This window comes from Leptinotarsa decemlineata, unplaced genomic scaffold (assembly GCF_025532065.1).
Source record: "Leptinotarsa decemlineata unplaced genomic scaffold, Ldec_3_MD MMD2_tig00026294_RagTag_RagTag, whole genome shotgun sequence".
NCBI classification, from domain to species: domain Eukaryota; kingdom Metazoa; phylum Arthropoda; class Insecta; order Coleoptera; family Chrysomelidae; genus Leptinotarsa; species Leptinotarsa decemlineata.
The window spans coordinates 2,600,278-2,626,431 of record NW_027412674.1 but is presented as its reverse complement, the minus strand read 5'-3'; the positions used below and the strand labels follow the sequence as shown (position 1 = coordinate 2,626,431).

Here is a 26,154-nt window from a genome sequence, read left to right as displayed (position 1 = left end):
TCGTAATGCCCATTTTCGGTATTGAATGCTGTTTTTTCGATGTCTTCCTCACACATTTCAATTTGGTGGAAACCGCTGGCAAGATCTAAAGTCGAAAAATATTGGCATCTACCTAGTTTATCTAGTAAATCGGTTATATTTGGCAAGGGATACTTATCATCAATTGTTTTCTCATTAAGCTTCCGGTAATCTACAACAACTCGCCATTTTTGTTTACCGGAGGCATCCATTTTCTTAGGGACGACCCAAATTGGGGACGACCAAGGTGAACTACTAGGCCTTATTATTTTTTGATCTAACATTTTTCGAATTTGTGTTTGGACTTCTTTTTTGTGAATGAATGGATATCTGTATGTCTTTGTATAAACGGGTATTTCGTCAGTTGTCTTTATACGGTGTTTAGTTTTATTTGTAAAAGTGAGCGGTTCATCCTCATTGTAAAAAATATCAGAAAATTCTAAACATAATTTTTCTATCATTGATTTTTCTTCGACATTCAAATGGTCAGTTCTAATATTAGATAAGTCCAGTTTACGTTTGTACGTCTCATCAAAATTGTTGAAGTTAAATTCTTGTATGCATGTTCTATTAAATTTTTCAACGACAATAGGTTCAGAGAAATCTAGTGTAATCTGATCCGTACTGTTATTTAATATAGTTGTTAGCGCTTCTCCGTTTCTCGCGATCGACAAACTCTCTGGAATTTCGCAGTTGTGTATCTTTTGATAAGGAATTATAATTTCACCGTCGCGTACAGATGTTTTTATCTTAATTACTTGTTCGTTTCGGGGAAGAATGGTAATGAGGTTCAAATCATTTTTTATTTTATGATAATGCAATTTGATTTGTGAATGAGGTGTTGTCAAAAATCCTTTGCTCAAGTTAACATTTGCTTGAAGTAGTTTCAAGTTATCAATACCTATCAATCCATGAAATGTATTGTGAAATTTGAATAAATAAAATTTCAGATTTCCAGAAACATTAAATACTTTTGAAATGGGAATGAAAGCACTATGTTTGTGACAAGATTTTTGAAATACGGTTGACACTATGAAAGGATCATTTTGGATTCTATCGGGGTATAGATTATAAGCTAGATTTGGATCAATAAAAGATTTAGTCGAACCTGTATCGACTAAAAATTTCAAATTATATTCAGGTAGAATTATATAGGGTAATTCGCTATAATTACTTGAATTTAAAGATATTATCACTGGTTCTACGTTTGATTGATGTCTTGGTTTATCAATTGAAAATTTTCATCAGGATTACATTCAGTATTTTCGAAATTTTCATACTGGCTCTGATTTTCAACTTCAGAATCTTGTGAATAATATTCGACATCATTCGTTTCTGTATTGAAAAGTTCCTATGAGATAAAGTTTCTTTGTTGAGGTCTACTAGGAAATGAGGGACCTGGTTGATTTCTGTTGAACGTTTGCCTTGTTGAAACACTCATAGGAGTTTGACTGGGAAGATTCCGATTGGGATTGGGCTTGAAAACGTTCTGGTTATTAGTAGGTTGTTTGAAAACTTGAGAATTTCGGAAAAATTTTTGTTGTGGAACATTAGTTCTTGGTTGAATATTTATAGGCTGTGAAGGGAAATTGTTTTGTGGATGGAATTGATTATTTGAATATCTATTTTGATTAAACGATTGACGATTTTGGAATTGATCGTTTCTTGTATTAGCATTAAAAGAAGTTCTTGGAAAATGGGACTGATTTGAATTTTGATTAGAATTTGATCTTATTTGGCTACTATTTTGTCTTAGAGAAACTCTGTTTGATTGGTTTTGATAATAATTGATATTTTCTTCTTGAATGATAAATTGCAAAGCTTCATTCAAATCAATAGGTCTCATACAACGAATTGTGGTTCCTAAAGGTTCTTTTAATCCAGATAAAAACGTTTTTAAAGCTAATGAATTATATAATTTGCGTTTTAAAACTTTCGAATTTTCGTCTGCTTCATGAGAATCAATATAGCAACAAATCAGATTGAGAATTTGCAAAATTCGATCAAAAAATTGTAGAGGTTTTTCAGCCGGGTATTGTTTCATCATAACCATGTCTCTATTCAAACAGGCTTCATCGCGTTGATCCGCAAAATTCCTATACAGTGTGTCTTTTAAAATATTCCAAGTTGTGACATTTTGAATATTAACTACTAATTTAGCATTTCCTGTTAGTTTACTAATCAAACTATTCAATAGATATGTATTTTGGAAAGAGTTTGGATTTTCGGCATCATAAAAATGAGTAATTAAGCTATCACAAGTACTCAAATATCTATTGAGTTCATTTGGATTCCCATCGAATTGTGGAACACAATTCAAATATTCGGGTTTGAAAACATTTGCCATTTCTGAAGAGTTTGAAATATTCAATTCTGGATTTTGGTTATAAGATGTATTATTACTATTGATTGGAATTGATTGAGAAATTAAATTACTTCGATTTGAAAAGGGGTTTACAAAAACTCGATTGGTTCTTGGATTTGGGTTGGAAATAGAATTGTCTGAGTCAGCTAAAGACAATGATTGAAAAATATTTTCAAGCGACATAAAATCAGAGTACTCACAATAAAAGCAAGATTTTGGCCATCGCTTTCTTAACCACTATAAGGTGTCTGCCCTGGTTCAGCGATTTTGTCTTCACCAAGTGTTTCTTCCTTGCAGAAGGGGACGATGAAGTTCCTCTTCTCGAAAACAGCTTCGGTACGGAGTTTTCTGCAGGTCTTCGATTGACTGGGTTTCCTGAAGTTCTAGGAGCCGCTCTGCTTTCAACACCAACTTGTTCTGTTCACAAAGGTTCGATTGCCAATTAATCGTTGAAACGAAAATCACTCGTACGATACGCGTAATTTTGACAATCCTACTGTCGACTGCGCCAATTAACTATCGACGGCACTAAACTTGCTTTTTAAAAAATACTTTTATTGTTACAAACTTGAAAATGAAAAATTACAGAAATACAAAATATATGAAATTATACGTGTTGTTGCTTTGAGGAATGAAATCTGACTGACTCTGGATGCGAAGCTTCGAAGATGTGCGCTCCTGTGAGAACTGTCTTGTCAGCATCTGGAACAGGGTGGTGGTACTGCTAGATCAGCGGGATTGTCCTAGGTGGTGAGATAATTCGTGTCAAAAACCTTATTACTTAATATCAATAGATTAGTGCTGATTGTTTTCTGTCTCATGAATCCGTGTTGTTGTGGTACTATATATTTATGAGTGTAATTGATTAGTTCGATAAAAATGATTTGCTCAAATAGTTTCGCTGGAGCACACATTATGGAAATTGCCCTATAATTTTCCACATCCATTTTGTTTCCCGACTTGTGTATTGGTATTGTTTTAGAAGTTTTCCAAGCAGTTGGGAATGAACCAGTTTTAATGATCAAGTTGTAAATATAAATCAATGGAACTTTCAGCCATTCACTACAGCCTTTCAAAATATAAGGCGGAATACCATCTGTACCTTCTGCCTTCTTGGGCTTCAGTTTTTTCATTGCTGCATCAAAGTCAGTCTCGCAAATAGAGTCTATGTTAAATGATTCATTACAAATTCCTATATCATTATGTTTATCTCTGAAATGCATGTTATAAGTTGCAGGTTCGGAGCAAAAGACTGACGAAAAGAATTTTGCAAATACGTCGGCAGTTTTATCTTCATCCACAAACTCATTATTATAGACAAAACTTCCTAGATTTGTATTATTTGACTCTTTTTTATTTACAAAACTCCAAAATTCATTCACTTCGGTATGTATACTATCTTCGATTTTTTTATAATAAATCCTCTCTTCTTTTCTAATTAATTTTTTTAATTTGCACCTTAACTCTTTGAATTCATTTTCATAATAAACTGATAACATTTTCAATTTCCTGTATCTCTCTTTTTCTCTCCTCATATCCTTTATCTCTTTAGTAAACCAAACTGGATACGAATTGATATTCTTACCGAAACTAATTTTAGGGACACACCTTGCTACCACGTCATTCCACAAAGTATAAAATTTACCTAAAGCCTCTTCAACATCGCTTTCATTAAGAACTGTATGCCACTCGATATCTCTGAAAATGCGACTCAATTCAAGAAAATCGGCCTTTTTAAAGTTATACCTCGTTTCTAATGGAATATTTGTAGATTCTTTCCTCCCTCCAGAAGAAATAGTGACATTTAGAGCAGGATGGTAATCATCCTCCTTCACAAACGGCAGATCTATTTTATTTATAGTGCAGCTGGTAAAATTATTTTCTGAAGTAAATACTAAATCTAAGATACGGCCATAATTATTTTTAATATGATTGAGTTGTTGGAGGGAGTTAAAATCAGTGAACCCGCATATTAAGTCTAATTTCCCACTATGCATGTTCAAATTAAAGCTAGTGCCTGAAATCCCTTGTATATTAAAATCCCCAACAATATAAGATTTACTAAAATCGGAGATGTTTTCTGAGGGAGACTACTTTGGGATGGAACAAAATAAAACTTGACAAATTAATACATATTTTTTGTCTCACTTTATTTTTTGAACATGCCTCTCAAAACTGAATGCAAAAATGTGAATGAAGTAACAGTTTTAGATGTTCACAGATTTATTTGGGGTTAATAATGATATACTATCACAACTTCTAGTTCGCTGATATAAATAATAAAAATTGTTTTATTTCAACCTGGTTTGAATGTTTCTCATTGAATTCTATAGATTCCGATTCAAATTAAACTTACAGACCACCCGAGTGAAAACTTATAGTTGTCGAACTGTATACAGGACACGTCATGGCTGATAGAGAGCGATCGCGCAGGTATAGACTCTCCCAACTTAATTACTATTATTAATTACGGTAGCAAATGGAACATGACTTATTTGTGAATTATTTTCATTGTTTATTCAGTATCATAGGTAGTATTACATCAAAATGTTGTATAATGATACACTAATCCAAAAATAAACTTCATTCAGTCACTATCTGAATACAAATTTTCTTCATCTTCACTGCTGCTTGTGTTTGTGCTACTATCGTCATTTTAGTTTATAATCACTGGATTCACCTTTGTATGAACATTGAATTATACAGAACATACTTTTCTCTACTCAGTTTGTATTTCAAACATTCGTTATGGAATAAAAATCAGATATCATTCACATGAGTTCTACTTTAAATGAATGGTAACAAATTGCACTTACATGGAACACTGTCATCCTCACTGGTATACATCGATGTTTCGCCTTAAGACACTTGCCCCAAGGCTCTTCAGTACCAAATTGGATAACATTATAGGAAATACACACAATTCATTCATGAATTGACATTAAAAATCGTAATTCACGTGTTTCAATCACCAAGTGATCGTCTTCATGAGGAAGATTAAAGTTTAATCTTTCTCATGAAGAAATGCGATTTTACCAAGAAAAATTGGTATCAATTTTAACACGCTATGAATTATTAAACTAATATTATTTCATTCTGCCAGAAAACTGATGCCTGTGTCTTCTTCACTCCAAGTCGATAACTCTTTCAGATTTGAATTGAAAGGGATTACTTTTTAGGAAAGGAAGGTTTTGGCTTCATAATTCTTCATCTTTATACAAAAAAGTGGGAATCTTACAAAGAGAGGAAGAACGCAATTGGATACAGAATTAACTCTTTACAGAGATGTGTAGATCAGACGCGAACTGGAAAAAGCCCTCTCGAAACAACTATTCATATAAACATTGAATTAAACGAGAGAAAAACTACTTTTGAAACAACTACTTCTATATAAATTGAATTATACAAAAAAACTTTTTTCTGTTCACTTTTTACTTCGAACATTCGTTATGAAATTGATTATGATATCATTTACAGGATTGCTACACAATATCGTATATGAAAGAGGTACATGGCACACTGTCATCCTCAATTGCGGACATCGATGTTTCGGAATAAGACCAGCACCAATCTGGATAAAATAACAAAATGAAACACTCAATCCATTCATTAAATTACGACCTCATGTAACGATTGAGTTATGATAGTACAGTACGTTATGACATTCATTCGCTTTCGGATCTTCATTGAAATATGTAACTACTTGGTGAACAGTGCAGTTGCATTTGATGTTCCGGCTTCCAGGAGAGAAGAAGGCGTGTCCTGGAAAAGATACGGAAAAATCACAATGAGCACACGAGGATGCCGTATTTTACAGAGAAAAACTGTAGGGAAGAAATAGGTGTGACATTTGTGCTGTCATTACAAAATCCATATATTGGATTTCTGAATTTTCCAATATATCTTTTCGAAACTGAATGATATGTATATGTGAAAGCTATTTTTCGGTTTTTTGGGCCATGGTCTGGAGGTCTTTATAATTGACGTTTCGTCTACTACTGCGGTATACAATGTCAAATGCGAAGTGATAATGATCGTAGTGCCCGAGTTGGTGACCGAGTTGTTGTTCGTTCCAAACGCGGTAACTACGGCGATATGATAGATTCGAGTCAATAGTTTCGATGATAGTTTCGAGTCAATCAACATAGACGGCACCATCTATGTTGACAATTCTACTTGTGAGGTGGTTCCCGAACCATTTTACAAAAGGAATATGTTATTTTTATAATTAGTATTTTTAGGAATTTTGAATTATATTATGAAATGTTACTAACAAATATGATGAATCTGTTGGATAAATGTATTTCACCTTCATTTCTGGACAAGTGGAATTTGCCCGCCATGTTGCACATGTTAGGTTATATTTTCTAATAACCAGTCCGTGCAAAGCTTATTGTTAAATCATCTGAAAATGGAAATTTTAACAGGTGATGGTCGACTGTATTGTCAAACATGCGCCAAACTAACTGACTGTAATAAGAAAACAAGTATAGCTGACACACCAATCAGTCTAATAATAACACTAATGATCTTCAAACATGACTCAACCTCTGACGGAAGCACAGAACTCTAACGGATGTTCGAAATCTGTTTAAATCTGTCTGTTTAAAATCTGTTTTTCCGTTAACCAGCTGTCGCACCCCTGGCTACCGAACACTTCAATCTAGTAGAGCCTCTGGAGACACTCTAAATTTTGTTTTATGGAAGAGATGCCATATGCACATCAAGATCATCAGAGGATGTTGTGCTGCAGGGTTTTCCTGCAGCTGAAAAAGCAAATGAGCCACTGGAATCAATGAAGTCGCCCCAGAGCGAAAATTAATTTTTGTTGTTGTTCTATAATTTCATGATTTGTATTGAAAATGAACTCTCTTTGTTTTATTAAAAAAATCTATAAATATTCTACATTTTCTGGCCAGTATAGTAACTTGTAATACTTCAGTATCCGCAGAATAAATTTCTTATTGAGATATTTTATTGTATTATATTAGGATTGCTTTTACATGAAGAGGGATTTTGTTGACGCTATTTTTGCTTTCTGTAGGTACAACTTGGAACGGGAAGACTTACACGAACTCAGTTCTGAACTTAGCAGACTTTTCGCTCTGGGATATCGATGGAGTCATGGATACACCCAGTGCAGACTACAGGCCATGCTTTATGCATTCAAGCACGAGTAAGTATAATAATAATTCAAATAATATATGAGTTTCAATTCAAAGTTCAACAAAGTATCCTTTCAATTCCGTTTAGAGAAGAATGAAAGAATGTATCTTCTCAATCAACTTTCCATGTTATTTTAGATGAAGCATTTATTCAGAATAGGTATAAGCAAAAGCGAATCTACTCAAATTCACTCAAGTCGTTCCTTATGCATAATACTTCTAGAACAGCTATTCTTGCAAACATCTCAGATCGATCGAACTTTAAAGCATACGATATTAATATTTATCTTCGAGAGATGTATTGATTTAATTTCATAAAAACTGAAGTTTTCCCAATATATATGGTTGGTAAAATCTCACAATATAGTGTTTCATGAATACGTTATGGATAACGTATTAAAAAAACACTTTATTGCTGGATTTTCATCAAACAGTTTTACAAAAACGCAACACGTGTTCCTCCATACAATGACTTCTACGGCCGTGTCTTTACTAACTATATTCACTATATATCGCTCAATATACCTAATTTTACAATTTGAAGTACCTACATTTCAAATACCTGATGTGTATGTACATGAGTTTGTTATGAAGTAAACTACCTGAGCTTTTGTCCCAGTTTCCACATTTGAAAAAATATTTAGTAACGAGGAGTTCAGAATATTACCTGAATTCAAGAATTTATTGATTTCTACATATTCTAGGAGATAGAGTTTCAAACTTTTCTCTTCTAAATGTATTACGTCGTATTCATTATTAAACTCATGTCCTATTGCTAAAAGGTGGTTTGCAAATGTGTAATTGGTCTTTTTATTTACAAAACTATTTCTATGCTCTTTAATTCTTTGGGGAAACGTTCTCCCTGTTTAGCCAAAATACAATTTTGGGCAAGAGCCACAGGTCAGCTTATATACTCCTGATTCATCCGACACCGAAGTTTTGTCAGATAGAGTAATAATTCAACGGAAAAATGCTATACCTACCTCCAACCCCTGTCGAATGACAGGTACAACCCCCAAATGTTTAAATAGGAAGTATAGGCTTGTGATATATCGTTTGAAAAACTTCTTCTTTCTATATTCAAAAATGTAATCGCTTTCAAGTTTATTGCAAAATAAATTAAAATCATGTGGTTACCGAAATTCGATAAAATACACTCAAAACTTATTGTAATATACTCAAAACTTATCAATACATACATCATGTTAATGTATTGATAATACGAAAGTAAGCAAAAACCATAGCAATGTTCTTTTTATATGCTATCCTTTAAAAAACTGTAAATAATTTCCGTGGCAACGCTAGTTCAAAACGCCTTGTCAACTTGTTTTGTATGTTACAACATTTATTGTCAGTGTTTTAATTTAAGTTCAAAGTTTGTTAACTTCAAGTCTGACAAATGGTTAAATTACCGGAGATGCATAAAATAACAATTTTACAAATGTTTGGTTACGAAGATAAAACCCGACAAAAACAGGAAGTAGCTCGCCTATTTCATGAGAAATGTCCTAATTTACCGCCCATATCTCAAGAAACAATAAGCAGATAAAAAAAGCAGCTGCCAATGCAATGCGTAATGAACTCAAATAAGATGTGATGCTTAAGTTTGAGGAAAACCCACATATATCAAGTAGACTGGCATCCACTACATTCAATGTTAGCCATACATCGATAGTAAACAAATTAAAAGAAAATAAAATGCATCCTTATATGATAGCTCATGGAAGACGGTTTTATTAGAGAAACTCATTTTTGTAAGCAAATGATGTACATGTTGTATAACAATATCATCCAATTAGAAGACGTTATGTTTTCTGATGAGTGTACTTTGTCTCTTAACGGTAATGCTAATCGGCAAAATTGCCGCTACTGGTCAATGGAGAATCCTCACTGGATGAAAGAAAAACACATGCAATACCCTCAATAGGTTAATGTTTGGGCAGGGATTGTAGGAAACCATATCATTGGTCCCTTTTTCATTGAGGGCACCTTGAATGGCGATAATTATTTGGCACTACTTCAAAATGATGTCATCCCAAGTTTAGCAAATTTATATCCTGATCCAGGAAACCCACAAGTTCCAGTGAATACGATATGGTTTCAGCAGGAAGGAGCACCACCCATTACCAAGTTAATGTCCGGCTATACCTCGATACAACATTTCCCATTCGGTGGATAGGAAGGCGAGGATCGATTCCATGGCCAGCGCGATACCTGATCTTTCATCATTAGATTTTTTTTGTATGGGGATATGTAAAGAACAATGTGTACAAAACTGAACCTTTAGATTTGAATGACTTGAAAGAACGAATAACGCTTGCGATTAGGTCGGTCACGCCTGATATATTGAATAATGTTAGATGACAGTTTCATTTGGAATAAGGATGTTGCCAAGACTTTCGCGGTGAACATTTTGGACATCTACTTCGTTAACATCCATGGTTTTTTTCTTATTCTACATTTCACTACGTTTTGCAATACATAGTAGTTTATGAGTGTATTTTATCGAATTTCCGTAACCACATGATTTTAATTTATTCTATCTTAATTGCTGCAATAAATTCAAAAGCGATAACATTTTTGAATAGAGAATGAAGATACGTTTCAAACGATATATAACAAACCTATATTTCCTATTCAAAATATTGGGGGTTGTACCTGTCATTCAAAGGGGGTTAAAGGTAGGGGTGGCATTTTTACGTTGAAGAATGTGTTTCGGGATTTTTTCAAAACATGTACAGTAACCGAAATAATGAATTCATTCCATTTGGCTTTTACACACTGTATATACGGTTAACTGATGAACTACAACACATGAGTATAAGTCCTGAATGATGAAATGATACACACACACAAGTGTATGTTTTCAACAGAAAAGAAAAGAAGCTGTGAACCTCATTCGAATATGGAATCCCATTCTATGATGTTCAAGAATAGCAAACAGCATGACGACAGGTAGAAAAGAGTCAACGAATGTTATTGACAATTCACCAAATCCAAGTACAAGAATTATCACACCAGACGACCTGAATCAACATAAACATGATTTACGTCAGTTACCTAAGCCAGGTACAGGTAGTAGCACACCAAAGTACCTGATGAGTCAACACAAATACGCGATACGCAGCCGTAATATCCAGTCATCGGAGAAAGCCGCGAAAGCCTTAATCATTTTGTTCAATGTTTCTCTCTCTCTTAGGAAACATAAGAATTACTAGAAACTCTTCAGAAAGCTGTGGATTTTTTTTTTGTATTTAATTGATATATTTTCATTTACTGCAGCCCATAAATATAAACTCCATTCTCAGCCATTCAATTATTTTGTGTTTATTATCGTTCGAGCGTAAGAATCTCACCTACTACATAACACCGTTTCAATTCGTTGTGTATATTGAGCTATATTTCTTGTTGAATGGGGGTTATAAAAGTCGAGAGTCCGAGAACTTGGAAAGCTAATATTAGGTTTAATTGGAGAGAAAACACATCTGCTCCTGAAAAATCAGAAGGGTAATTGGCATCGTATATTAGTAAATTGAATAGAGTATTTGCTTCAGGTGGAGTACAGATCTAATTGCGTTTTTTATGTTAGCGGAAACAATGTTTTACAACTGTATCATCGCGAATAAAAATAATACATTTGTTTTCTTTTTAAATTATGGTATCAAGAATTATTAATTTTCTAACTCAATTCCTGGTGTGATTCCTAATTTAAGCTTTTCTAATTATGAACTGAATATATATAGCACTGCCTATATATAGATGAGTTTGATATTAGAGATACAACTAAAGAAGCTCTTGCATAAAACACGTGTTTCGGTCCGAAATGTTCATTTAAATTCAGTTGACAATGTTTCTTGTTGAATGGCTTCATCGACTTATTATGTCCGTATAAGATTGCTAGATAGTGAAGTATAGTAAAATTCATTTACCTATTCACCTCTACTTCAGTGGAGAATATCTGGAATAGCTGGTTAAGCGTCTCTTGGATATAATCAATATGATTCTAATAGTAAAACATGATATTGAAGATTTGCATACAATGTAGTCATCTTAAAATTATTTCATTTGATAACTGATTTATTCTTGGTACGAAGTGCTGATAATGGCAAACCTCTCAAGTCTTCTGCTAGCTAAAATTTGAATGCATTTCATTAGTTCGGACTTCTATAGTCTAATAAGATATCGATAGATTTGTTATTTCTGAAAAGATCTGTAAAAACTTAAAAACATTAGCTGAAAAATAACAATTATACCAAGCAAAAAAACTAAATCTACAATGAAATAAAATACAAGCAACAATCAAAAAATCATAAAATTGAACTATTGACATGAAATGAAAATTTAAAAAATTAATAATAGCACATATGCGGCTTCTTTGAATTTTCTCCTAAACCAGTGTTCTTCCTTGTGGATAATTTCAGCTTGAGCCCACTTGATGTTATGTTCATGAGTCCAAACATGCTCTGCTATTCCTGATTTGCTGGTTTCTCCTCGCTGTGTGTGTTTCTCGTGCTCAGCAATGAGAACTTTCAATGGCCTTTTAGTTTCATCTTCGAAAAAACGTTAAAATTTGAACGGTTAACCTAGAGAATAAAATCCATAAAAAAATATACTGGAAAGGATACTTCTGAAATGGAGATGAATGGCTTAATAAACTTTCTAAACGTGACTATCGCCAAAATTAATAATAAAACTGATTTCGTATTGTTCCACAAATCCTATTATACGGACATTTTTATATACAGGGTGGGGCATCGAAAACGAAGCATGCTTTCTGAAAAAAATGCAAAAACACGTCTATTTGTAATCCAAGGGGGACATCTTTCTATCATAACCTCAACTCTCATACCTCTCTCCCCACCCCTCGGTCACTATCACCCAAACAATTTGAATAGGGAAAGTAGTAAATAAATATAGAATTTTCTTTTTATAGCATTTTTATTAAATATTTTTTTTATCAATTCAATTAATTCTTTTTAGTCGTACTGGAAGCTTGCAAAACCCCCTTATGCCAATTTTGAATCGAATCAAAACACAATTACAAATATCGCCTGCCATCTTGTTTTTTTGCATCGACAAAATGATCATAATTTCTTACCATGAAAATCCATCCCCACATACTTATTTTGATTCGAATCGTACCGTACCCTGAAAACCACCACTTTTCTATTTTGGAACAAATCGGACCATAATTGCAAATCTTGTTCGTCATTGTTTTTTGCTTCAAAAAACTTCTTTAATGCATTGTCACCGAATTAATGTCAAATTAGCTTGTAAATGAAATATCATAATTTTGAACACGGAACAGTTTTTTTCCTGCAAGAGGGCGCCAAAATAGAAAGTTAGGTAGTGAAAATCGACATGATCCAATTCCTTATAAAATTGCCTTTTTAATGATGAGTCACACTTACTACTTTCCCTATTCAAATTGTTTGAGTGATAATGACCAAGGGGTGGGGGGAGAGTTATGACAGTAGAGGTTATGATAGAAAGATGTCTCCCTTGGATTACAAATCGACGTGTCTTTGCATTTTTCCGTTTTCTTTCTGTTTTCTTGATGGAATTGGTGATTAGAGAAGATTAGGTAATTTCTGTTTTTATTACACAGTGCATTTCTTGTCCCCCCCCGACACCTACTTCACTATCAATAGCTTCTTTAGGCGTGTTCATTACTAGCTTGATGTCTACACCATGCTCTTTGTATATAATAGTGATTTGAACCATATAGGTACTAATGAATTATACAGTGCTTTTCTTTAATGTCCCCCCTTTTATTTTTTGAACGGGTCAACTCAAAAACCTGAAATTTGGGATAATGAATTTAATGCATGAATACTTTATTTTGGAGTGAAATTGACAGATGAAACTTTCAAGATGGCGACTGGGCGCCATCTAGGGAAAAAAATCAAATGGACATGTGTGACATCAGTTTGAAGCTCCTGACAAATACTTCCTAGAATATGAAGTCAATATCTTCACCTACTACAAACTGGCGGAATATTTAATAATTTCCTGAAAACAAACACATTAATATCGATATTTCTATAAATATTCCTTTAATCTCCCATATGACAATTCCAACAACCCGATAAGGTTTGTTGCGTTATTTTTTGATCTATTGAAACGATAAAAAAAGATCATCATTGTTTAGTTAGAATATTCTCATTTAGTTTTTGGTTTCACTAGTAGAAAGGTATCACGTCAATAATCTCTAAAATGGTCAATTCTCGTCCATTGGAGGAAAGAATTGAAGCGATTTTTATTTACGGTGCGACGCGTAACTTTCACAAGACGAAAAGGATTTTCAATGAACGTTTTCCGAATCGTCCTATCTGTAGAACATATTTGAGGGGACTTGCATCCAAATTCACAACTTTCCGTAGTGTACATAACAAAAAGCCCCCAGGTCATCCGTCCATTCCGGAAGAACAGCAGGTGCAAATAATTGGTGAGATGGTAGTTAATCCTGTTCAGTCTACTTATTCCGTCGCGAATGTTTGTGAGGTGTCTTCTTATACTATGTGGAGACTTTTGAAGAGGAATAGGTATCATCCATACAACATTAAAATGGTACACCAATTAACTGAAGATAACCCTGATCGAAGAACAGAAATCACAACGAAAACCATTGTAAGGCATCCTACCTATCTCCACAATATTTGTTTTAGTGGCGAATGTAATTTTATTTAATGGCAATGTTCACAGACAAAATTGCCGTTATTGAAGTGACACTAACCCTCACGTTTTCCGAGAAACATACCCAATATCCAGAAAAAATTAACATTTGGGCGGGAATACTGAGAAACCATATTGTAGGACCTCTATTTATTGATCAAAATTCAACGTGGGAACTGTATTTGAATATGCTGGAAACTACTGTTGACCCTCTCATCACTGAAATCGTCGAAGCAAATTCTAACGAATTTGATATGGATATTGTATTCCAACAAGATGGTGCATCACTACATTACTCCAGACAAATAAGAAACTATTTGGATACTACCTTTCCCGGTCGTTGGATTGGCCGTCGAGGTCCTACAGAATGGTCAGCCCGCTCGCCAGATTCTACACCTTTGGATTTTTTTATCGGGCTTTTTTTATGCAAAAGGTGTACGAAAGTGGACCTGCTCAAATATTTGATATACGGCAGAGAATAACAAATATCTGTAGAGATATTGACGTTACTGTGTTCGAAAATGTTCGGCGTGAAATATCGGATAGGCTGTTCATATGTCAAGAAGTTCAAGGTAACCATTTCGAGCATCTTCTGAACTGACCTCAAGCTTATTACCTCATATTTTGTAGTTAAATGTCAATGTATTCAGGCAATTATTAAAAGTTCCACCATTTGTAGTAGTTGAAGATATTGACATTATATTCTAGGGTTGTCAAGCATTTGTCAGGAGCTCCAAAAAGATGTGTCACAAGACCCCCCTTTCCATTTAATTTTTTCCCAGATGGCGCCCAGTCGTCATCTTGAAAGTTTCATCTGTCAATTTCACTTCAAAATAAATTATTCCTGCATTAATTTCATCAACCCATATTTCAATTTTTTGAGTTGACCCGTTTAAAAAATAAAAGGGGGGAGGACATTAAAGAAAAGCACTGTATAATTCATTAGTACCTATATGGTTCAAATCACTATTATATATAATGATCATGGTGAAGACATGAATCTAGTACTGAACACGCCTGAAGAAGCTATTGATAGTGAAACAGGTGATGCAGCTATATAAACTGTCGAATGAAAATCTCACGATGTGTTATTTAAATAAGTTATAATAGATTTCTATCGAGTACCTATGTGTCGGGTCCATCACATTGATTTGTTGACTTTTCCCAGTAATATACTTCCAAAATTCCGAGGATTGAGATAAGAATGGTTTTTCCAGAATCGGAATTATACCAACAAACTGCATTTGATGGGAGAATTGCAATAAACATTGAAACAATTTTCCTATACATCAGAAATAGAGCATATTTTCTCTTTACTAACCAAGTTAATATTATCATAGGAAGACTGAAACTGTCACCTTTTTTAGTCGTCTCCATATGATGCTATATTCTGGGCTTTAAGTTAAGATTCGTGTTAAATGGACATACTTTTAGTAAAATTAAGTGGTTAGGATCATTCGATCCGGGATATTGTCTAGATCATTCTGAAAAAAAAATTAGTTCATAAAAAAATCTAAAAGTTATAAACAATTAAAGTCCCCAAAAAGCAGTGTTCGGTTTTGTTGTTTATAGTTCGTAAACTATAAATATTTTTGAATTTTGGAAAGAAGATCCTTAAAGAGGAGGAAATTGACTAAAAAAAGTTTCGATTTCCGAAACGGGATCTCCATTATTTATAATTTTGATTTAACGCTGAAAATAGCCGTCCGCGCGTCATTTTTAGGTTGCGCGCACAGCCTCTAAGCGAGTACGTAACTTGAAAATAATTTTTTGCTGCAACTGTAAGATAATTTATAGTTTAACAAACTTGCTCAGCAGTTAAATTTCCGAATTCGCATTATTTACTGAGCTGTAAGCCTGAAAAGTTGAAAAAACCCGAGGAAATCGTAAATTTTTATAAACAAATGCCTAAAACAACAAATTAACAATACCTAAAAAATATATGCAAGATGACATTTGAAAGATAATATTTAATTATCTACAAAAATGACCTGAATGTTTATTGTCGTATCTCTAACAGTTTGAAAATCATATAAGCATTAAAGTCAACAAATGGATCAGCTGCTGCAACTTTAGCAGCACGTGTGTTTTCAAAATTGAATAAATAATGAAAAATTTGTTTTTTCGGTATTTCCATGCTCCTGGTTGTTTTTGTAATTATTATAACTTTCAATAAAAAAATAAAGCTGAGTTGAGAATTTGTTCATAACAAATTGTTAAGTTAATAAACAATGAAATTATATTTTTTTGTTATTTTGTAATGAACTGTTAATTATGATTTTAGAAAACAAAAAATGTCTTAACTAATAATTTGAACAGTAGATGAAAAAAACAATTATAAACAATTAAATATTATTATTGAGAAAAAAAAATCAAAATCATAATAGACAATTCTCTAAGAAGTTGTAGAAAAATTTTTTTCAAAGTATTGAAATATTTATAAAAAATTTATATTGACATCAAAACGATAAAATAATGACAAATAAAGAAAAACATTTTTTTACAACATTATTGTGTTCTTACTTTTTTGTTTACTTTGAAAAATTATTATGAACAAAGTTTTGAAATTTTCAGAACTTTTATCATGCAATCTTCTTTTGTATGTATCTAAGAAGGGCTCCACGAAACGAAAAAATTTTACGGTAATCTTCTGATTGATTCGAACGTTACTTGATGAAGATTCATTGTAATTTCAAAAACTACATCTCAACGATTTAATCTTCACAAACTTTATTTGAAAAATATATCACATGTTTCGCTAAGACATTAGCTTTTTCAAGTGATTTGTGATCAAATCACTTGAAAAAATGTGATATATTTTTCAAATAAAGTTTGTGGAGATCCAATCGTTGAGGTATAGTTTTTGAAATTTACGGTAATCATTTGAATATTTATTTTACTTTGAACGATAAAGGAAGTTTCAGAAAAATTTGTTAATTAACGATTGTCTAGATTATTGAAAAATCAAATCAATCAAAATCAAATCAATTTATATCTACTATAAGTACCTTAAAAAAAATATTTTCAAGTTACGTAAATTTCCTCCTCTTCAAGGATTTTTTTTTCAAAATTCTAAAATATTTATAGTTTATGAACTATAAACAACAAAACCGAACACTGCTTTAATTGTTTATAACTTTTAGAATATTTTATGAACTAATTTACTTTTTTTTTCACAATGATTTAGACAATATTCCGGATCAAATGAGCCTAACGACTTAATTTTACTAAAAGTATGTCCATTTAACACGAATCCAAACTTAAAGCCCAGACTACTAACTTGGTCAGAGAAAAGCATCTCGAGAAAAAGTTCTAGTTTTGATATGGGGAATAGTTTTTCAGTTGGAATTAACTAAAGGGAGCATATTTGTGGAATCAACGAATGCCTCTATATTCTGACTCACAGTATAGTGGCAAAAATAGTTAGCAGGTGTAGAAAATAACACTTTACTGTGAGATACCTCCTGCAAAAAGTATTTCAGAATGTGTGTGGGAAAAATAATTTTCTGCAGGCATATAAAAAAAAATTGTTATGCGATAGTTTTTTTGAACTTGAGTTTTTCTTGTTTCTGATGTTTCATTCATAAGTCGACAATTCTAGATTGATTGAGAATTTTGTTCTAGCATGACTTTCGAACCCGATGCGTGTTCACATCTCTCCGACAATGACTTAGAGGGTGCTTTGAAAGCTCTTGAGGGGCAAGTTGAACTCGACCCTCAAGAAGTAGCTATTATCAAATATACTCCAAGTGTTGACGACCCTCATGCTTCATTTGCTGATGAAGTTTATTATCCTCCCATCAACAGACAAAACCAAGAGGAATTGAGGCGGAAGATTTTAGCACCTGATGCTATTGACTGTAAGTAAATTATTAAATATGATACTTGGGAGAAATTACTAGTTCACTAGTTCATATTCTTCTACAAATTTGCAGGAAAAAACCATAGAGAGGGTTTTGTATGAAGTTTCCCTATTTTCAATTGTAGCATTAGTTTACATCATAATAATATTGTGGTTATATCAGCTGGAACTTCACACAAACTGTTAAGGTTTTTGGGGGATCTTCTGGGGGATCAGAATTGAATTTGTTTTTGTATTGCAGTGGACATGCCAGATCCTTACGCAAATTTTGCAGTAGTTAAACGGGCTTGGATTCCCCAAATGCGCCGTCGATCACCTACACACTTCCAAGCTCCAACACTTAATGACTTGAGAGATCCTGACGAAAGAGAAGCAGTAGAGTTTTTGAAAGAATACAGAAATGAAGGACCAGACGAGAACTTTCGAGATGAACCCTCCAACGATAATCCTCTATCTCACGAGGACATGAATGAAATGTACCCCATTATAAAGTTTTTGAATGATATGCACTTGAGTCCAAAAGATGTTCAAAAACTCTTGAGACCCGAAAACAGCGTTCAATTACTAAATTTACTAGAGAGGTTCGATAATGCAAGATATCACGAAGAAGCCCAGGACTTGCTGAGGAAAGAACTGAACATAGAAGATTTTCCAAGAGAAAAATTTCCTGTGAACTTCAATACTCCTACTTGGGAATCAAGTTTAGGTATACAAGATGTCAATGATTTTCCAGAATCTAGAGTCTACTATGATGAGGGGGAGGATGAGAATCCTTCAGAATATGGCAGTGGTCATCCTGTTGATGAACAACAGATTTTCAGAGGAAGAATCCCAGAAGATGACCTCGAACCCGCAGAAGAAAGGCAAATATTTAACGACCTCAATAACGGTTTGAAAACGAACGCGCTTTCTGGAAGAAACATCATTCGACCGGCTGTATATTCCGAGGGAGGGGTTGTATGGACTTCACCAAGAGAACAAAATATCAAAGGTTAGTTTACTTTTGAAGATCATTGATTGAGGTATACAATTCGAAATAATGAGGCTTATCCAAGATAATCACAATATAGTATTTCATAAAGGAAATTACTGACTTTGATTATCTCGAAGTCACCTTTTATTACTCATGTCCAATAATGCAACTAATAAAGTTCCTTTCATTCAGTATCAGAAGTCGGAGTACAAGTTAATTAGGAAAGTGGTATATGCTACTAACACCTGATATTTTTCAGAATGTAAAAGAGGAAATAAAAGCTCGTTTATACCATTTTATGCACGTGCTCAGATGGACCATTTGATGAAATTAATTTTTCTGTTTAGTTTGTTGAAAATGTTGCAGGGTTTGATACCGAATTAAAAAAACTTTTCAAATAAAGTGTCACACGACTACAATTCCCACGTTTGTTTGAAGGTGATTGACACTGTTTCATGATGAACTTCATTAGTTCAGACTTTCACAAGTAAAACAATTGAACAAAAAAAAAACTATAAAAATGAAAAATTAAGAGACTCCAAGCCAAGTTACTTCACGACGTTTCGACTGTTAGTACCCACAATCGTCTTCGGGTGATGATTGGACTAATTCCTCCGAGAGATGACTATTTATGGGTCATTTGACTACTTTCACTCATCTCTGCTTTCCTTTATCCGCTTCACCGGTTTAGCGGGAGATGACCGTTTGGTGGGAGTTGGGCATTTTTCGCTTAATTATGGGTTTCGATATTTTGGGTGTCTCTACGCTAACTTGGCTGAATACATTGTTGAATAACATGTATGCGGCTTCTTTGAATTTCCTCCTAAACCAATATTCCTCCCTGTGTATGATCTCAGCATAGGACCACTCGATGTTATGTTGATGAGTCCAAACATGCTCTGCTATTCCTGATTTGCTGGTTTCCCCTCGCTGTGTGTGTTTCTTGTGCTCGGCAATGCGAACTTTCAACCGACTCTTAGTTTCAATGATATAGGATTTTCCTCAGTCACAGGGTATCCGATAAATGCAATACTTGGAATCACAGTCTTCGTTTGGTGGCCTGGTTTTCGTGAGGCTGCTACGAATAGTGTTTTCGGATCTGAAGCAGGTTCTGATGTTGTACTTGGACCCAATTCTTCTTATCCTTTCCGATAATCCTCTGATGTTGGGAAGCACTGGATATGACGACTTCTCTTTCTTGCGAGGCTCCTGCTGTTTGTTCCACATCGCTCGGGAGTAGCCATTCCGTTAAAGATCATTTTTGATGATGTGTAGTTCCTTCTCGAAACCTTCCTTCGTATTACAGAGCACGAAAGTATGGTCTAATAGAGTCTTGATGATTCCTCTTTTAGTCGATTGATGGTGGTTGAATTCGTAGTTCAGAGACTGTCCCGTGTGAGTTGGTTCCCGGTATACAGATGTTTCCCACTTAATGTCAATCTCTTCACCAATACATTTAAGAATGGCAATTCGTTGTGGACTTCCTTCTCCATTGTGAAAGTGATGGAAGGTCTTACACTGTTGATGTGTCTGAGGAAGGCGTCTAGTCCAGTAATTTCATGGTTCCATATTATGAAAATGTCGTAAACGTATCTCAATCAGACACGTGGTTTCTTGTGGGCTTCTTCAATGGCCAGAGTTTCAAACCACTCCATATATATGTTGGCTATGACTGGTGAAAGTGGCGATCCCATTGGCATTCCCTCATCTTGTGTAAAGAATTCGTGCTTTAGTTGGAAATAACTGTTTCGTACACAGCATCTAATTCCATAATTACTTCTATAGGTAAGTTCGTTCTATCTTCAGGTCACCGTCTTCGGATAGCTTCCTCTGTATGATTCGGAGTGCTTCTTCGATCGACACGTTGGTGATTTTCCACGTCGAAACTGATTAGTTGATCATCATAATACAACCATTACAAGGAAAAACATCATCCTTTGTGAGAAATTCAAGGCATTTTGTTAAAATACTAAAGGCAATTGAACTCATACAGAAAGATCGACGTGGAAAGCCTTTACACCAACGTTCCCGTCGAAGACGCACTCCAAATCATACAGAGGAGCTATCCGAAGACGGAAACCTAGAAGATAGAACAAACTTGCCTATAGATATATTTATGGAATTACTGGGATGCTGTGTACGAAACTGTTATTTCCAACTGAAGGACGATGTCTTTACACATGACGAGGGACACCCAATGGGATCGTCATTTTCACCAGTTATAGCCAACATATATATAGAGTGATTTGAAACTCTAGCCATTGAAGAAGCCCATAAGTTGGTTGAGATACGTTGACGTATCATAATATGGAATCATGGAAATACTGAGCTATATGTTTTCCTGAAACACACCAATAGTGCAAGACCTTCCATCACTTCCACAATGGAGGAGGCATACCGTGCTTTTGGGCTCTGTAATACGAAGGAAGGCCTTGAGTAGGAACCAGACATCATCAAAAATGATCTTCAATGAAATGACTACTCCAAAGCTATGATGGAACAGACTTTGGCTAAAAGACAGCAGGAGCCTCGCACGGAAGAGAGGCCGTCACAACCAGTGCTTGTACTGGTTGTGACGGTCCAAGTTCAACATCAGAACCTGCTTCAGATCCGGAAACACTATCCGTAGCAGCCTCACTAAAAGCAGGCCACCAAACGCTGACTGCGATTCCAAAAATTGCATTTACAGGATACCCTGTGAGTGCGGAAAATCCTATATTGGTGAAACTAAGAGGTCATTGAAAGTTCGCATTGTCAAGCACATGAAACAAGCAAAGCGAGGGGAAACCAGCAAATCAGGAATAGCAGTGCATGTTTGGACTTATCAACATAACATCGACTGGTCCCAAGCTGAGATCATACATAGGAAGGAACATTTGTTTAAGAGGAAATTCAAAGAAGCCTTATACATATGGAAACCCATAATTAAGTAAAAAATGGCCAACTTCCGCCAAACGGTCATCTACGCTTCACCGGTTCAGCGGGACGATTGTGCATACTAATAATCGAAACGTCGCTTGGAATGTCTTAATTTTTTATTTTTATTTATTTTTTGTTCAATTGTTCTATTTTTACTTGTATTTTATTTCACTGTTATTTCATTTCAGGGTTTTTTGTCTAATACAATTGAAGAACGTGGTAGGAAATCATAATAAAAAAAAGAGAAATGTTTTTTACCACTTTTATTTGTAATTACCGTTACTGCAGTTTAGTTCTATACGGACATTTTCATACATAGAAAGTCTATTTTCTTCATTTGTTATTTTCAGCTATTCTTTTTTAATTCTTCTTCTTTATTAGTTCTTTCAGGGATTTCAAATCATTTTATATGATATCAGACAATGGAAGTCCGAACTAATGAAACTACTATTCCCATTTGAAATTTTTATCACGTATAATGTTAAGAGAAGGCGGTGGCTGACAAGGAGTTGATTTTTGCGTGTAGATATGTCTCCCTGGAAACTAAAGTTGAATGGTTTAAACATTTTTTCACAGTCTCCATATCAAATGACTTACTCAGGGTGGATCGAATGTATCCCATTACTTCCTCTGGAAATAATGGGATGTTTCTGGGAATATACCTTTTCTGTATCTTCAACATGTATATTTCACTCAGCGGAATTGTATTCGATGATATTATCGAATTGAATTTTGCCAAACCAACTTTTTTGGAAGAAGCTGACTTCTGGGTTATCGAAGTACTCAATTCAATAATTCAATTTGATCAGTTCCAGCTACAATTTGATAAAATATTGAACTTGTTGTCGACGAAAATGTGCTTTCAATACATTGGTAGCTCATGTTAGAGTATGAATAAAGCCATATATTTCATGGATATATGAATCCATTGGGAATAACAGAATTGTGGAGAAATCCAGAAGATCTGTTTTTTTGTTTACCAGCTGTCGCCCCCCTACGAACAACTCTCAAAAGTCGAAACTTGAGCTAGCTGAGGACTAACGAGGTCTTATCTTTCAACCTTTCCTAACACGGGTTGGACGATAAGAAGTGAAAATGGATCGTTCCGCTTTGCGATTCAAACCACCGGTTCACACAGCGATCGATTGAGTGAGTGGAGCAAACCAACATCGCCTACCCACCAGGCTATCGTCTCGCTAAGATGTTACTTATATGGAAAGACATTTCAGATAAACAAGTCTCCTCAAGACTATCAGAACAAGCTACGACAACTGCTGTAATAGGTGATTGGCCCTATGTCTTTCTCTGCAGCTTTGACGGCAGGGCAACTAGATGAAACCAGAGCACAAAAATATATGATTTTCAATCCCACACCAGATAGCGCTATTTTACCACCATCGGTGGTACTATGTTAGGTTAGGTTAGGTCCAAAGTGAGTGGGTCTATTCGACCCTGCACCGCAACCCGCAAGGGTTTATTGTGGCTACACCTATTCACACTCGACCAAATAAACCTAGCTTCTCAACGAAGCCGATTAGTTTATATAGTGAGTGTTCTTTCAGGTCAGATGGTAAGAGTACGGCTCTGCCGAACTCTGAAAACCTGATTTGGTCCCTAGCGGGGCAGGCACAAAGTATGTGCTCCGCTGTTTCATCATCAATGACGTAGTTGGATAGTCAAGGTGCAAGATTCCCACCTTGATACCCGCCAAAACCTTCCCATATGGAGGTTTTTGCACGTCAGCTACACCTGACGATGCCTTTGATTCAACCGTGAAGGGCTTTTTCGCTTCTGTTTTTGGTGAATCATCACTTGAGCGCAAACGTTTGCTAACCTGCTCATGGGGGATTTGTTCCTCCACTTGAGAGAGATTCTGCGTACGCCGCTCAACAATTTGGTGCAAGGCGGTTTCATAAGGTACCCCGCTCTTGAGGAGACAACTCGGTCATTTCCTGGCTGCACCATCAAACCTTTTTTTTAGGTTCAGTCGTTGGATCAAGTGTTGGAGAGTTGAGAAGCTCTCGCTTCAGATCTAAATTTACAGGGAGGTCAGTTGGAGTCGTAAGCTCGACATCCATCTTCTATGTAGACTCAGCGTCAGAAAATTTATTCGAGTTTATTCTGTCCATAAAAGTCCCACGAGTAGCTAGAGAAAAAAGGTCAATAACGGCAGAGCCCTGCATAGTAGAAGCGGCCCCGATTGAGCCAGACAGACAGCCGGAGCGAGACAGACAGCCAGTCATCCAACTGGTACTCCACATCACCGCTCAGGCCTTCTTGGTACCCCACCTAACCCCTCGGCCCCCTTGTCACGTTCCAGTCACGTGATTTTAAATAAAAAAAGTTTATAGTTATGGGATTCGAACCTGGGTCGTCCGCGCCGTAGACATTGTCCTTAGCCTCTACACCATCGTAAGATATTGAAGTTAACTGCGAATGTTGGGTATTTATAGCGTTAGTTTTGTCGGGACCGAAATTGACTCATTCATTATACTTGACAGCATTTTTATTTTTGATTTCCGTAGAATGTAATCGTCATTATCATATTGAAGATAGGAAAATATACTTAGATTTGGGAAATAATTAATATTTCATGTAAAGATGTGTATGTGTGTGTAAGAGCGAGAGGCGCGTGTGACGTAATCGATGCAAAGAGAGATGGAGATTGAGGTTTTACCGGTTGCTAGTGCAAGCAGGTGTTGCCAGTTGTACAATAAATCAATGTTTATGGAGTAATGTAGCGTTGCCGGTTTGAAAATTAAGTTATAGAACACACAGAGTCATCTATGAGTCACTAGCTGAACTATCTATTGGTTGAAGAAGGACACTGTAAACACTAGACTCATAAGACGGCATCTGTCAAATGTGAATACATGCCAGCATGGCAGGTTCGGCGTTGCCTGTACAATAAATCAATGTTTATGGAGTAATGTAGCATTGCCGGTTTTGGAATTAATCGTGAACTACTCGACGAAAATTGGAAGCGCGAAAATGATATATTTTATAATAATGAATCAGATTTAAGAAAAAATATGACAACCTGTGATCCGTCATTGTATACGGGGTGTCTCAAAATACATCATTGAAAACAAACATGACGTCGAAGTGTACAGGGTGCGTCAAAATATACCATTTAAGAAAAAACATGTCGGTTCAACAGAAGTCTAGCATTCCAACATGCCAAAAGGGCACTACGTCTCCTATCTTTGTTAACCAAGTTAGTATCATCAGGAGAAAGAGGAGATTCAAAAGTGTCGAGAGGTTAAGCGTTGTGAACTCAACGTGAGGGTAATGGGAGAGCGAAGTATTCGACAATGACATTTCAAAATACGTGGTTTTTCGTGCGTTTTCGATCGTTTTTCGTGCGTTTACGATCGTTTTTCGTGCGTTTTCGACCGTTTTACGTGCGTTTACGGTCGTTTTTCGTGCGCTTTCGATCGTTTTTCGTGCGCTTTCGAACGTTTTGCATACGTTTTCTATTTTTTGTTGAGGGTATCATAAGGCGGTGAGGTTAGATGAAAAAGAAGAAATGATTTGGTAATATATCACAAAGCCATTTGTATAAAATATCTACGTTTCGGAGACTGCAATTGTAGTTGGTTCGCTTGCGAATGTGATGCATACAGGGTGAGGCACCTTCGTTGTTGTCGAATGTGGGAACCATCCATGTTGTATTGTCATAGCCCTCCAAATTCACAACGCGTGTCGGTATATTCAACTCGTGAAATTTTTCAGTTAGAAAGTCATATTTTTGATGTCCTCGCACATAAATGACATCGACACCTTGTAGATTCTCCATGAGGATGGCATCCAATTGATTATATTCCACAAAGCCAGAGGAATACCTCAATCCGTGAATGTTTCGCTCCAAGTAACAGGCGGTACGACGATCTTCTTTACTCAAACTGGAAAATGGTGTGTTTGGCAGCAGTAAAAAGTTACTACACTGAATTCCAATCCTAATGGCTATTTCTTTAGGATGGAATTTTTGCTCGACGGTGAAGCCTTGAATATCTACAACAGCTACTCTCATGTTGACTCTTCGATTGATACTGAAGCAAAATCACATCAAATACATCAACACTGGAACTTTTGATGCTCTCATCCCTTCTGGAACAATCGATGACAAAGAGAGCTTTGTCCGTGAAGACGGTGGAAGTGAGAAGAGGATTATGTT

At 35.2% G+C, this 26,154-nt stretch overlaps 1 protein-coding gene across 2 annotated transcripts in view; it reads left to right on the top strand.

The window, feature by feature from the left end:
- The window catches only part of IA-2 (tyrosine phosphatase IA-2), a 97,877-nt gene that overhangs the window by 25,685 nt on the left and 46,038 nt on the right, over nucleotides 1-26,154 (top strand). For both annotated transcript variants that reach the window (XM_074180153.1, XM_074180154.1), the window contains 3 exons: nucleotides 7,428-7,559; nucleotides 17,848-18,083; nucleotides 18,327-19,076. In XM_074180153.1, coding sequence (XP_074036254.1) covers nucleotides 7,428-7,559; nucleotides 17,848-18,083; nucleotides 18,327-19,076 — 1,118 coding nt within the window. The remainder of the gene's footprint in view (nucleotides 1-7,427; nucleotides 7,560-17,847; nucleotides 18,084-18,326; nucleotides 19,077-26,154) is intronic.